The sequence below is a fragment of the Giraffa tippelskirchi genome, chromosome 7, assembly GCF_054371585.1.
Source record: "Giraffa tippelskirchi isolate mGirTip1 chromosome 7, T2T-mGirTip1v1.2.pri, whole genome shotgun sequence".
Taxonomy (NCBI): domain Eukaryota; kingdom Metazoa; phylum Chordata; class Mammalia; order Artiodactyla; family Giraffidae; genus Giraffa; species Giraffa tippelskirchi.
Window position 1 is genome coordinate 79,966,979 of NC_137281.1, and position 13,021 is coordinate 79,979,999.

Below are 13,021 nucleotides of genomic sequence, written 5' to 3' on the forward strand. Positions count from 1 at the left end.
TCCAAAGTGTTAAGACAGTGACCCGAGTTAAAAGCTTTGGGAAAACGTTTGGGCACATCCTCTGCACAAGCATACTAAACCTGAAATACCCAAGTGACTGTGGAAAAAACCACCTGGCAGTTTTTATACCAAGGGTGCAAATATTAAAACGTTGGCATCTCTTCCATCAATTTTATCACATAAGACTGTAACACTTCTGAAGGAAAAATCAATTTATTGCTATTCTTTTAAAAAATGCTCTCTGAATCTGCCCTTTTGTGGTTATGGAAAATGTCAAATCTTTATGGAACATGGCCCATTTTCCAAGGTGGTTTTGGGGGGAAGCTAAATAATGCGTTTCTGTGTATTTAAACCATCTGTTTCTCAAGACAAGTTACTCTAAAAATGGATTGTACACCTGAATTTATGGAACATCTCACTTCTCATTTATCTTGGACTTATACTAAACCCAAGGCTCCATTTTATACCAGACTTAAATAGAAATTATCAGTAAAAAAAAAAAAAAAAACGAACCAAAAATCACACAACACATCCAAGTCATGTTTCTCATTGTCTCTTTGTTCAGGTCTTTATTCAAAATTAGCTGTCCAAAATGATTCGGCATTTATGGAATAAACAAATTTAAGTTTATGCAGCAGCCTTCTTTTCTTCTGAGGTGGGTTTCTTTTCTGTGGGCTTCTTTTCAGCTGCTGGTTTCTTGGTCCCTGCAGCCTTTTTTCCCACCACAGGCTTTTTCAGCTTCTTAATGCCAACAGCCTTCTTTTCTTTGTTTCCCACCACAGGCTTCCTGCCCTGAATCCCCTTCTCATCTGATTTGGCTTCTAGTGCTGCTGCTGCCTTATCCATGCGGATTTTGTGCTGCAACAAATCAGGAAGAAAATCTAAGAATCAAATCTTTCTAAAACTCAACAGATCCAGCAAAACCCAAATTTTTGCTTACATTCTTGGCCTGTCGAAGAATGGTGTTCCGGCGCATGGTCTTTGCATATGGGTTAAGCTTCAACATGATTCTCAGGTTTTTCAGTGGATTCTTCTTCAGGACTCTGCGATGAATCTTCTTGCTATAAAAAAGCAGATACTCTTATTATTAATAGTTTATACATTTTCCATATTTCTGAAATAACTGATAGTGTGAAGCTAGACAAGAACTACTGTGAGTATCAAAACTTTACCGTGGTGCTCGGAGTGCTCTTTGGATTTCTGGGCTTTTCAAGATTCTGCTAAGGTCTGTATTGAGCATCTTGTGCATGGGGAGGCTGAAAGAAAAAACATTTAACAACAGAAGCTTAATTTCTATTTCTTAACACAAAGATTAATCATTTAAGCTCTACAGAACCCAATCAGAATTCCCACTATACTATACCTTCCCCAGAATCTATTTCCACCTATTGCATCTGTATACAAGAAAGAAATGGCAACACAATGCATTATTTAGAAAACATGCAAATCCATTTTGAACACTATCCACAGCATATATGTGGTAAAGTCCTTGCTGTCTCAAGTGCCAAGAGTAAGACACTACTTAGTGACTGAACAACAGCATAAGCATCTATGTCCAGCATACAAATTATACTCACTTGTAGTTACTCTTGAGAGAGGCTGCTTTACGCCAAGTGCCATACAGCTCATCTAACTTTCGGAAAGCACTTTCAGTCCAAATGCAGAAACGTCCCACGTGACCACCAGGAGCAAGTTTCAAAATGTTCAGCTTGCTTACATTAAGCAGAGTAATTCCTTTGTAAAGGGAAAAAGAGAATTAGGGATCCTGTATTTCAATAGGTGAAATGCAGATCATCTTTATAGCATCTAAGAAGTATTTTAATCACGAATTTAAACATCAGTGGTACACTTATTCAGCCAAGTATCAGAAGTTCCACAAAATCATGTGTTTCAGAAACACGGACCATAAAGTGGAATCTCATCATAATAAAAGCTGGGTAAGCTTGCATAATACAGGTAATTAAAACATGTAAGCAGTACAGTGATTACCAGGGATGTTTCTGAAGGCCTTGATGATACCATTGTCCTCATTATAGATGATGCAGGGTCCCCTGCGCTGGATACGGCGACGGTTTCTCATTTTGCCTTTGCCAGCTCTCATTCGCTGAGAGGCGTAGACCTAACAAAGTAAAGTTTGGTATTCTGATTGAGATTTGATTGAATTAAATTATTAAATTATTAAATCTTCATAGTTTAAAAAACTTCAGTTTTACAGATGAGGAAATTGGAGGCACAAATGACATGCCTAAATTTAACATAGCAACGAGCTTTCAAACTCAGGCAATATGGTTCCAGAGTCCTTGCTCTCATATCCACTAAGGTTTACTTATACTGTCTTTCAGTAACCTTTTGAAATGTAAAATCCGGCAACAAACTTGTGTGAAGAACCACAAAGCCTACCTTTTTGATATCATTCCAGGCCTTAAGTTTCTTCAGAAGCAAAACGGCCTCCTTGGTCTTTTTGTAGCCTTCAACTTTATCTTCAACCACCAAAGGAAGTTCAGGAACTTCCTCTATACGATGACCTGACAAAGCCAATTAACATTGACCTGATTACCTTGCACCCTTTGAAAAATTTAATCAAACCCACAAAATCAAAGTGGCACATTTGCCAAATCAGAATTACCACGAAGATCATGTGTTTCAGAAACACGGACCAATGAAGTGGAATCTCATCATTTTGACAAATGATGTAAAAATTACCTCATTACATAGTATTCACTGAGTTGTTAGACTGAAGTGGTTATAACTAGCATTTAGTAGAGGGAAATGTAGTCAGACACTCTAGGATGAAGAGAATTTACACAGGCCATCAGCTTCAGATATTAGAAAGATTTACAGGATTTCTAGAAAATAAAGTATCACAAACCTTTAGACATGACCAGCGCTGGTAAGGCTGAGGCAGCCAGTGCAGAGCAGATGGCATATCGCTTCTGCGTTGTATTCACTCTGCGGTGCCAACGTCGCCAGGTCTTGGTTGGTGCAAACATGCGGCCCCCACGACACATCTATTTTCCCAGTTAAGAATCACATTTCTCAAATTTTAGCAATTACAAACAGGTTATGCCTTGCTCAGTAAGAATTTTCGTCACCCTTCTGAACCAGCCTACTGACAGCAGGCAACTGTCGCTGAGAACAGAGTAAGACGCAAATTACGACATCATTGCAAGCAAAACCTTTTAATGCCAAGCCTGTAGACTTTAAGAATAACAGAAAAAAATCTTCCAAATATCAAATCTGTTTGAGAAGTGTTTAATCTGGATATTAGTGTCTTGAGCACAAATATTTTCACATCACTAAAATGAATAAGCCAGGTTCAGTTTGCCAAATGCTACAGCTGACCAGTCTAGGTGGTGCAACAAAGGATACATTTCCAAAAGCACCCTGACCAGAACGGTGAGTCCCGCCACCTCGAACCCTGGGAATTCGAGCCACAGCTCTGCCGGTACCCCAAGACTCAGCACTGGTTTGATGACCTGAAATTGTTCAGAAAAACAAGCTTTGGCTCCCTACCAAAGTATTCTGTGAGTACTGTGTACAGCAGCAAACAGCATCAGAACATCCAGGAAAATCATGTTGTTCAGAAACACGGACCAACGGAGTGGAATTTCATCACTGCTGTGAAGTACCCCTTAAAAAGTCAACCCAGGAAACAAGCTAAATCCATACCTGCTAATTCACTGACAGCATAGGGCTGTCTGTTATTTTTGCGCAAGTTGGTGTGAACAAAGTTAACAATATCGGGTCGAATGGGAGCCTTGAACACAGCAGGCAAAGTGACATTTTTGCCAGAGGACTCCCCCTTTTCGGAGTACACCGATATCAGTGGACGAGCACACGCCTGAAAAAAAAATTTTATATTGAGAAGTATCATCAAAAGCACTCTTCTCAAGCACCAACAAAAGCATTAAAGGTTCATTTACAGAAAGGTCTAGAATTTAATGAGGTAGATATCACTTAAGCCAAAAAGAAAGGCTAAGTTAGCAACACACCATCAGGTCTATTAACACCAGTAAGTACTTGAAAGACACCTAAATTTCTCAAGTTCTGCCACAGAATTTCCATCATTTTCAAAGAGATCGCTTTTATTATTAAACTTTCAAATCGGGCCTTGAAAAGCAAGATAATGAAAACCATAGTGTAAGGTTTGAAAATGCAGTTTAACGTCATCATCCAAACTCTCACTCCAATGTGACCAAATCTTATCTACCAGGGCTCTACTTCAACCATTCATCCTTCCCGGTCATCCCATTCCAAACACATCTTCCAAAACTTACTACTAAAAAACAGCCTTGTTACTTCTTGCTCAATTTGCTCCAAAAACTTACTCCCTGAAAAAAAGGTCCTAAGCATGACCTAGAGAACCTTGTCAATCTCGCTCCCCACACTCTCTTCCAGATTCTCACGCCTACACTCAGGGCCATCCCTTCTCCTTCCTCAGATTTAACAAATGTTCTACCTAAAGACACCCTTCCTTACCTAGACTCCTTCAGGTGTCTCTGATCACGGCTTATAAAGTCCAATTACCGCCTCCTCTCCAATTCCCTGTCTACAACACTACCATCGAATATTACAATGCATCTTGACCAACCCAATTACAATCGAAGTAGCATACTAGTGCTTTTGCATATTTTGTTCACTGAAGTACCCAAGGTGCTTTTACAAACGTTACTTATGCAGTAGCTACAAAACAATGAAAATTTAAAGCAAGAAGACCAGAATGCTTTCAGAGGCAATTGCTAAGATAAGCAGACAATAATAAGAAATAAGTGAAATAAAAGTTTTCTGTTGAACGAAATCTCTCTTAAAACTTAAGTATTCCTCACTAAATAGGGTATGGAGACACAAGACCCCAATTGACTCACCTAGCCTTAGTCTAACGCTCTGAGAATTTCCAAGTCTTCAGCGGAACCCATAGTTTCTAAGATCCACGAGAAGCTAGAATCCCAAAGGTCCCTCTGGCTCCAAGAACTATCTGGGGTTCCTCCGTGTTGTTCCAGACGCGCCCGGCGCCGGCCCGCACACGTTGCCTCTAAGATGGCTGCCGTAGAGCATTACTACCCACGTTCCAGCCACAAACACACGCCTTTGGTCCCCATCTCCTTCTCCTCGCTTCCCCTCCTGAAGACATCATGCTCTGAACACCCAAGCCCATTCCTGCCAAGCCCCGAAAAAAGAAGCAGGTCCAGAGGAGAAGAGTTCTGCTCACCATGGCGGGGTGAGGAGAAGGCCACGCTCCTCTCAACCCGGCGGCTCCCACAGGAAAAGGAAGTGCCTAGCACTCCCAGTCCATATGTAACCTAGCTCGTCCCCCAGGTGCCCCGCCTCAGAACCAAATCAGGGACATAAAATATCTCTATACCACGCTAAAACAATAAAAAAAATAGCATATTATTTCTACATATATGTCAAATTACGGTATTTATCTATTTCCAAAGCCAAAAAGAGCTCTTAGAACCCAGGGACTCCTTTTCGCGGAGTAATCCATGAGAGGCCGTGGACAACTCTCGCGAGACGAGTCTCTTTCCCCCTCAACCAGTATAATTTATTTTAATTTTTTCTTACGGTAAGGGCTAACTATTGAGACAGGAAAAACCGCTCTGTGCTATAAAACAATAGTTATAACTGTAGAATGGAGCCTGTTGGAGGGGGTAAAAGTAGTCCCGGCAAAGAGGTCACGACCCCGTACGTCAGCGCCCGGCGCGCATTTCAGCTTGGCGGTTTCGGGTCTTCAGTCAGACTGGGGCGCGATGTGGTCGGGAGCTAACCGAGCTGCTGAGGAATTTTACGCTGGTCTCCTGCAGTGAGTTGTAGCCCCTGGTTTTGGCTTGGCTGGCGACAGCACTTCTCCCCTGGGCTATCTCGATCCCCGCCCCAAGCCTCTTGCCGCAGCTTTGGGGCTTAGCGCCTTCCCAGTTTCCACCGGCGCGAATTTTTAAGCTGAGTCCGCTTTCCGGGGATCTTTGAGCAGGAGAGGCCGATTTTCTGCTCCATTGTGAGGTTGGCCCGGTTGGCCCTGTTGCTTATAGTCTCGTTTAGGAGAAAACATGTGTACTTTGTCGCCGGCGGTGGAAGGTGACGAGTTTTACGAGAGTTGTATTATTCAGTCTGATAATCCACATACAACTTGTGATATGTTAGAGGCATCGAACAGGATCCAGAAAACTAGATGTTGATATCGTTCACCTGTTTAAAGCCTTGCTGGTGTGAGACGTGTTTTATAGTTTATAAAAGATAGATATTTGAGCAACAGTTATAATGATAAGGTGATGGTGTGTCTGCTCTTCGAAACACTTGTTTTACAGTGCCCTAGGACTTCGTTTTATTCGTACAGTGATAGTGAAGTCGCTGAGTCGTGTCCAAGTCTTTGCGACCCTATAGCCTGTAGCCCACCAGGCTCCCCCATCCATGGGATTTTCTAGGCCAGAATACTGAAGTGGGTTATCATTTCCTTCTCTAAGGCATCTTCCTGACCGAGGGATCCAACCCGGGTCTCCCGAGTTGCAGGCAGACTCTACCACCTGGGCCAACAGGGAATCCTCATATAGTGACGTACTAGTAATAAAGGGGATTCCATCCAGTTCTGTATCCGACATAAAAATCTAATCCAGTAGTTCTGAAATTTGAGGGTGAATCAGAATTACCTGGCAAGTTGCCAAAACAGATTGCTGGGCCCACTTCCAGACTTTTTGATTTAGTAGGCCTGGGCGGAGTGGGATGAGATGGTTAGATAGCATCTCCGACTCAATGGACATGAAGCTGAGCAAACTCTGGGAGATGTGAAGGACAGGGAAGCCCGTGTACTGGGGTCCATGGAGTCACAAAGAAACAAGACTGAGGGACTGAACAACAGCAGTTTCTGGGTAGGGCTAAAGAGTTTCCCTTTCTAATCAATTTCAGGTGAAGCAGATGCTGCTGGCCTGACACCACATTTTGATAACCAACTGTTGTAATCTAACCCTTTTTCTAAATATCATACTTTTTCATTATTTGTCTTCATTGCTTTGTATCCTGCTTATAAAAGTGGTAATGCTTGTCAATTTTTTCAACATTGTAGAAAGATCACTAGCTTTTTTTAGTATTTATTTATATTTGTTTATTTGGCTGCACTAAATTTTAGTTGCAGCCCCTGAGATCTTCATTGCCACGTGTGGGATATTTAGTTGCGGCTTGTAGGATCTAGTTCCCTGAAAGGGGTTTGAAACCAGGCACTCCCTGCATTGGGAGCCGGGAGTCTTAGCTACTGGATCACCAGGGCAGTCCCTCACTAGCTTTTTCTTTTCACTAACAATGTGTTGGATAGCTTTCAGTATGACAGCCTATAGATCTGTTTTTAATGGCTATATAATATTTCATTGTTTGGCTATTTTATGTTTATTTAACCAGTCCCTTGTGATACAATTTTATTTAGACTCTTTCATAATTCTTTCATAAGTGTTAGTATTTCTCTCCACTTTGAAGCATCAGTTGTCTGTGTGTCTTCTCTTTAATCCCTCATATTACCTGTGTAGCCACCTGCCTACTGGAAATTTCCAAATGAGACCTCAAACTCATTATCTGCGAAACTGAATCCATCTATTCCCTGCAGTGTGACAGTTTCCTGAATTGTCTCTGAGTTAAGAGTTCCAAGTCCAAGACTGTCACTTTGTTCTATTTTCCGCCTCCTCCATCCCATCTAGTTAGTCACCAGCTACCTTTGTTTTCCCTCTGTCCTGACTGCTTTGTTTACCATCATCACTTTTTGAAGTACTACAAATTATTCAGTTATTTTCTGGCCTCCAAGTTTATCCCTCCACATCAGGAAGTCAGGGAGATTTTCTCATTTAAAATCTTGTAGTGAGCTCCTCTTAGCTTTCAGGATAAAGTTTAAGCCCTTCAGCAAAGTCTCTTCCTGTGTGCTACCACAGCACCCTGCACTCCCCTCTTTGAGGCTCATCACCCTGTATTGCAGTTGTTGGCTGCAGTCAAGACTGTGAACCAGGAACTATGCATTTGTTTTATATCTTAGACATTTAGTAAGAATTGTTGACTTAAAAAAAAAATGCACAACCTAAAATTACTGTTATTCAGGGGCCTTACTGAGTAGTATAGCCTGGCAATCAGCTTCAGATACCTCTAAAGAACTGTTCCTAATAGATAAGGGAGGAGCCAGAATATATAGGAGTTTTGCTGGGGGAAATAACAAACAAAAATGTAGTTGAACATCAAAAGTTTACTACTAACCCCAAGAACAGACATCTCAAGTTAATGATTATAGTGCTTTTCCATTTTTGGGAAGGTGCAGGAATCTGGGCTCACTGAAATTACTCCTTTGGTGTGTATCTTAACTGTCTAGTCCTGAATTCCCCTTAGGGCGCACCAAGGTAGCTGCAGTGGCTGATGGCTTGATGGCAGGCAGTATTGGTGGTTTATCAGAAAGATAGGCAACACTTTTTTGTTCACAGAGTGCCTGCCCATAAAACATACTGGTGAAATGATTGTTGAATGATCCTTGAGTTACACATGCATAGAGATAAACTTCTTTTCTCAGGGACTTACCATGGTGGTCCAGTGGTTAAGAATCCACCTTGCAGTGCAGGGGACATAGGTTCAATCCCTGGTGGGGGAACTAAGATCCCATACGTCTCTTGAGCTGCGCACCTACTGAGCCGACGCACTCCAGACCCAGAGAGTCACAACTAGGGAGCCCACGTGACCCAATGAAAAATCTTACGTGACTCAACAAAGATCCTCTGTGCTGCAACTAAGACCTGATACAGCCAAATAAATAAATATAGGGGAAAAAAGTCACAGTCTTGTCCTAAATGGCCAAAGTGAATCAGTCACAGGCCTAGTTTTTATTTCACTGAGTTACAGAGTGGATCAAATAATGGTATCCTGAAACTATTCTGTTGGGTTCCTTTAGGACTCTAAAGATTCTTTTCTCTTTTAGAGTGTAGATCAAGCTGATGTGCATTTTTGGTATCTTAATAGTTTATAGTTTACATGCTTTGGGATCAACTTTTTTAATATATATAATTTTATTTATTTATTTTTGGCTGTGCTGGGTCTTTGTTGCTGCTGGGGCTTTTCTCTAGATATGGTGAGCAGGGCTACTCTGGTTGCAATGCGAAGGCTCATTGTAGTGACTTCTCTTGTTGCAGAGCACAGGCTCTGGGGTGCGTGGGCTTCAGTAGTGTCAGTTCCTGGGCTCTAGAGCCCAGGCTCAATGGCTGTAGTGCATGGGCTTCATTGTCCCAAGGCATGTGGGATCTTCCCAGATCAGGGATTGAATCCGTGTCCCCTGCATTTGCAAGTGGATTCTTTACCACTGAAACACTGGGGAAGCTGTAGGATCAACTTTCTTCAATAAAATGATAATTACTATGTATCTTAATATTTTGTGCTTCCATTTTAAAAATGAAATGTTTTAGCATTATCCAGTTTACTAATTTTTTGATGTCAACTCATGAAAACAGGGAGGATAGCAATATTGCTAAAATTCATTTTAGCAATAGAAACTCAAGGCTTTGGACCCTTAAATAACTTCTCCATACTTACCCACTGATTTCAGTTATTTTTGCTTCCCAAAAGTCATGTAGTAAATTACATCTTAATAGTAATTGGTACTGTGTTTTTAAAGTTATAATAATAGAGGTAAGTGACCTAATTTCCTGCTGCCTCTGAGAAGCAGTTGTACCCAGTTTGGGGCAGCTGTCTATCTTTTTTCCCTTTTTTTTGGCCATACTTCAGGGCATGTGGGATCTTAGTTCTCCAACCAGGGATTGAACCTGTGCCTGCTGCATTGGAAGGACATAGTTTTAACCGCTGGACCACCAGGGAATTCCCAACGGGCAGCTGTCTATTAACCTTTACCACATCTCTTTTTTTTTCTTTCCTTATTAACCTAATGCTATTTTTCTGCTTCTCTTTTCCCAACTGTGCCTTAGGGCTGTCATGAGTATTCTGCATTTTTAGTTTCTCTCAGTAACTCCAGAGTTTAAGTGACAAAATACTGTCGCTTTATTTTTCACATGTGTTTCTGCATTTCAGGGAATTTGATGAAGAAAAGAAAGGTATCTGTAAAGACCCATTTATCTATGAGGTATGAACAATTTATTTGGTTTTAAACAACTCAGTCATCCTAAAATTGTTTTTAAAAGTTGAGTTTATCAAAGTTAATTTACATAGACTAAATCTCACCCTTTTAGAGTACAATTCTATGAGTTTTTACAAATGCATTTAGTCATATTACCACCTCCATAATCAAGAACATTCTTATGATCTCCAAAAAATCTCATGTCCCTTTATACTCAACCCTTTCCCCTGTTCCCTGGTAACTACTGATCTGTTTTACATCTGTTTTTTGTGTGGCCTTTTCCAAATGTCATATAAATAAAGCCATATGGTTTATACCTTTTCTGTCTGGCTTTTCTCAATGAGTATAATGCATTTGTTTTGTTTGTGTTTTTTTAATTTTCTTGGCCATGCCACATGGCATATGGGATCTTAGTTCCTAACCAGGAACTGAACCTTCACCCCTTGCGTTGAAAGTACAGACTTTTAACTGCTGAAGTCCTGAGGATAATGCATTTGTGATTTGACTGTGTTGTTATGTGTATCAATAGTTCATCCCTTTTTATTGTGAGTAAAGAGTCCATTATATGAATGTACTGCAGTTTGGTTATCCATTCACCATTCAGACTGGATTGTTTCTAGTTTTTAATAGTTTTGAATAAAGCTGCTATAAACATTTGTGAATTTATTAAGCATCTAACATGCCAAGTGTTCCATAGGTAAAACTTCCCATAGAACTTAATCCTCTAAAACAGTTAACAAACTAAAATAAATTATGTCTAAAAGACTAGCTGAGGATATCATTTCTGACATCAGTGTCATAAATGATAAGGGTTAATATCCATGTGTATGAAATATATGAAAAGCTCTTAAAACCAATAAGGAATAAAGATAATCATAATAGATGAATAGGTAGAGGATAAAAATAAGTGTTGTAAAAAACTGTTGAGAGTCCCTTGGACTGCAAGGAGATCAAGCTAGTGAATCCTAAAGGAAATCAGTCCTAAATATTCATTGAAAGAATTGATGTTGAAGCTGAAACTCCAATACTTTGGCCACCTGATGGGAAGAGCTGTCTCATTGGAAAAAACCCTGATGCTTGGAAAGACTGAGGGCAGGAGGTGAAGGTTGGATGGCATCACTGACTCAATGAACATGAGTTTGAACAAACTCTGGGAGATAGTGAAGGACAGGGAACCCTGGCATGCTGCAGTCCATGCGGTTGCAAAGAGTCGGTCGGACACAACTTAGTGACTGAACAACAACAATTCAGTCCGCAACAGTATTTGATCAAGAATGAAGTAGATACGAGGCTCCCCTCGTGGTTCATTGGTTGAAAATCCACCTACCAATGCAGGGGTCACGAGTTTGATCCCTGATCTGGGAAGATCCTACATGCCCTGGGGCAGTTAAACCTGTGGGCCACAACTGCTGAGCCTGAGCCTCCTAGAGCCTGTGCTCTGCACCGAGAGAAGCCACTGCAATGAGAAGCCCACATGCAGCAATGAAGACCGAGTGCAGCCAAAAATAATTAAATTAAAAGAATTTAGTAGATTAGAATAACAAAGCATCCTTTGCTCTATGTACTTGGCATCTAAATGCTTCAATTTCCAAACTAAGAAATTAAATAGGTTCAAGTAATGAGAGATAATTGTCAATAATAAGCATATTAGCGGCTGTTCACCGTCATTAGTTATCGAATAAATGAAATTTAAAAAATAACAAGATATTTTTTGCTAGGTGAGATGGTAAAAAATGTAAATAGTGTGTGGACGAAAAATGAGAATGCAGATATGTGAATATGACATTTGAAAGGCAATTTGACAGTATCAATGTGATTTTAGATATTCATCTTAAGAAAGTAATTAAAGGGGAACTTCCCTGTTGGTCCAGTGGTTAAGACTCTGAGCTTCCACTGCAGGGGGCATGGGTTCATCCGTGGGTGGAGGAGCTCTACATGCTGTGGGGTGCAGAGCAGGTAGTAATTAAAGAATATTCCTTATCAGTTGTTTATTATAGCATATAATTTGAAAATGCCCAAATGTTGAATAATATGGAATTAATTATGTGATGGTAGCTCCATGGTAGAAGGCAATGGCAACCCACTCCAGTGTTCTTGCCTGGAGAATCCCAGGGACGGGGGAGCCTGTTGGGCTGCCGTCTGTGGGATCACACAGAGTCGGACATGACTGAGGTGACTTAGCAGCAGTAGCAGCAGCTCCATGGTACTAGACAGCCTAAAAAAATTTAATGGCATGGAAAGAAGTTCATAATATAAAACTGTTAGAATATTCTATTTATTTATTAAGCAAAAACCTATTGCACTATCAAAATAATATATTTTCTATTTAAGTAGGTTTATTTATATGTCTGGGAAAAGATTAGGCAAAATATACACCAATAAGACTAATAGTAGTAGTGACTACTCTGGCTATGTGGGTCAAGAAGCCATAGTTAGAACAAGACATGGAACAACTGACTGGTTCAGAATTGGGAAAGGGGTACATCAAGACTGCATGCTGTCGCCCTGCTCGTTTAACTTCTATGCAGAGTACATCATGCGAGATGACAGGCTGGATGAAATCACAAGCTGGGATCAAGATTGCTGGGAGAAATATCAGCAACCTCAGATGTGCAGATGATACCACTCTAATGCCTGAAAACAGAGAAACTAAAGAACCTTTTGATGAGAGTGAAGAGGAAGAGTGAAAAAGCTGGCTTAAAGCTCAACATTCAGAAATCTAAGGGACTTCCCTGGTGGTCAGTGGCTAAAAGTCCCTGCTCCCAATGCATGGGACCTGGGTTCAATCCCTGGTCAGGGAACTAAATCCCACGTGCCATAACTGAAGATTAAAGATGCTGCATGCCACAACTAAGACCCGCCACAGCCAAAAAAAAAAAAAAACCTAAGATCATGTCATCCGGTCCCATCACTTCATGTTAAATAGAAGGGGAAAAAGTGGAA

The 13,021-nt window shown here is 40.8% G+C and overlaps 2 protein-coding genes and 4 non-coding genes across 15 annotated transcripts in view; 1 reads left to right on the top strand and 5 right to left on the bottom strand.

Moving 5' to 3' along the window:
* Window positions 1–537: 537 nt before the first annotated feature.
* On the bottom strand, window positions 538–5,268 carry RPL4 (ribosomal protein L4). The gene is made up of 10 exons (XM_081511814.1): window positions 5,210–5,268; window positions 3,670–3,841; window positions 3,370–3,476; window positions 2,870–3,008; window positions 2,401–2,525; window positions 1,990–2,119; window positions 1,578–1,734; window positions 1,173–1,256; window positions 941–1,061; window positions 538–858 (listed from the first exon to the last, which is right to left on the bottom strand). The coding sequence occupies exons 1-10, from the start codon at window positions 5,210–5,212 to the stop codon at window positions 628–630; spliced, it is 1,269 nt and encodes a 422-aa protein (XP_081367940.1). The 5' UTR covers window positions 5,213–5,268; the 3' UTR covers window positions 538–627.
* Window positions 1,861–1,930, bottom strand: LOC145515958 (small nucleolar RNA SNORD18). The gene has a single exon (XR_014061153.1). It is a non-coding gene; the product is annotated as a small nucleolar RNA SNORD18 (small nucleolar RNA).
* LOC145515957 (small nucleolar RNA SNORD18) lies at window positions 2,613–2,684 on the bottom strand. Its single transcript, XR_014061152.1, has one exon. It is a non-coding gene; the product is annotated as a small nucleolar RNA SNORD18 (small nucleolar RNA).
* On the bottom strand, window positions 3,070–3,168 carry LOC145515962 (small nucleolar RNA SNORD16). The gene has a single exon (XR_014061157.1). It is a non-coding gene; the product is annotated as a small nucleolar RNA SNORD16 (small nucleolar RNA).
* LOC145515959 (small nucleolar RNA SNORD18) lies at window positions 3,550–3,620 on the bottom strand. The gene has a single exon (XR_014061154.1). It is a non-coding gene; the product is annotated as a small nucleolar RNA SNORD18 (small nucleolar RNA).
* A 249-nt stretch (window positions 5,269–5,517) lies between the features above and the next one.
* Window positions 5,518–13,021, top strand: part of ZWILCH (zwilch kinetochore protein) — a 42,042-nt gene continuing 34,538 nt past the window's right edge. For 9 of the 10 annotated variants that reach the window (XM_081511808.1, XM_081511811.1, XM_081511812.1 and 6 more), the window contains exons 1-2: window positions 5,738–5,803; window positions 10,033–10,084. Coding sequence is in view for 4 of the 10 variants with exons in the window: in XM_081511803.1 (XP_081367929.1) it covers window positions 5,751–5,803; window positions 10,033–10,084 (105 nt within the window). In the remaining 6 variants the exon portion in view is untranslated. Of the gene's footprint in view, window positions 5,567–5,737; window positions 5,804–10,032; window positions 10,085–13,021 lie in introns of those variants that run through there. The other variant, XM_081511810.1, reaches the window with a different exon arrangement.

Coding starts and splice junctions, on each gene's coding strand:
- RPL4 (XM_081511814.1), bottom strand. Junction 3,009..3,369: donor GTCAGGGTGCTTTTGGAAAT/GTATCCTTTGTT, acceptor CTGGGAAAATAG/ATGTGTCGTGGGGGCCGCAT. Junction 2,526..2,869: donor AGCGCTGGTCATGTCTAAAG/GTTTGTGATACT, acceptor TGGCTTTGTCAG/GTCATCGTATAGAGGAAGTT.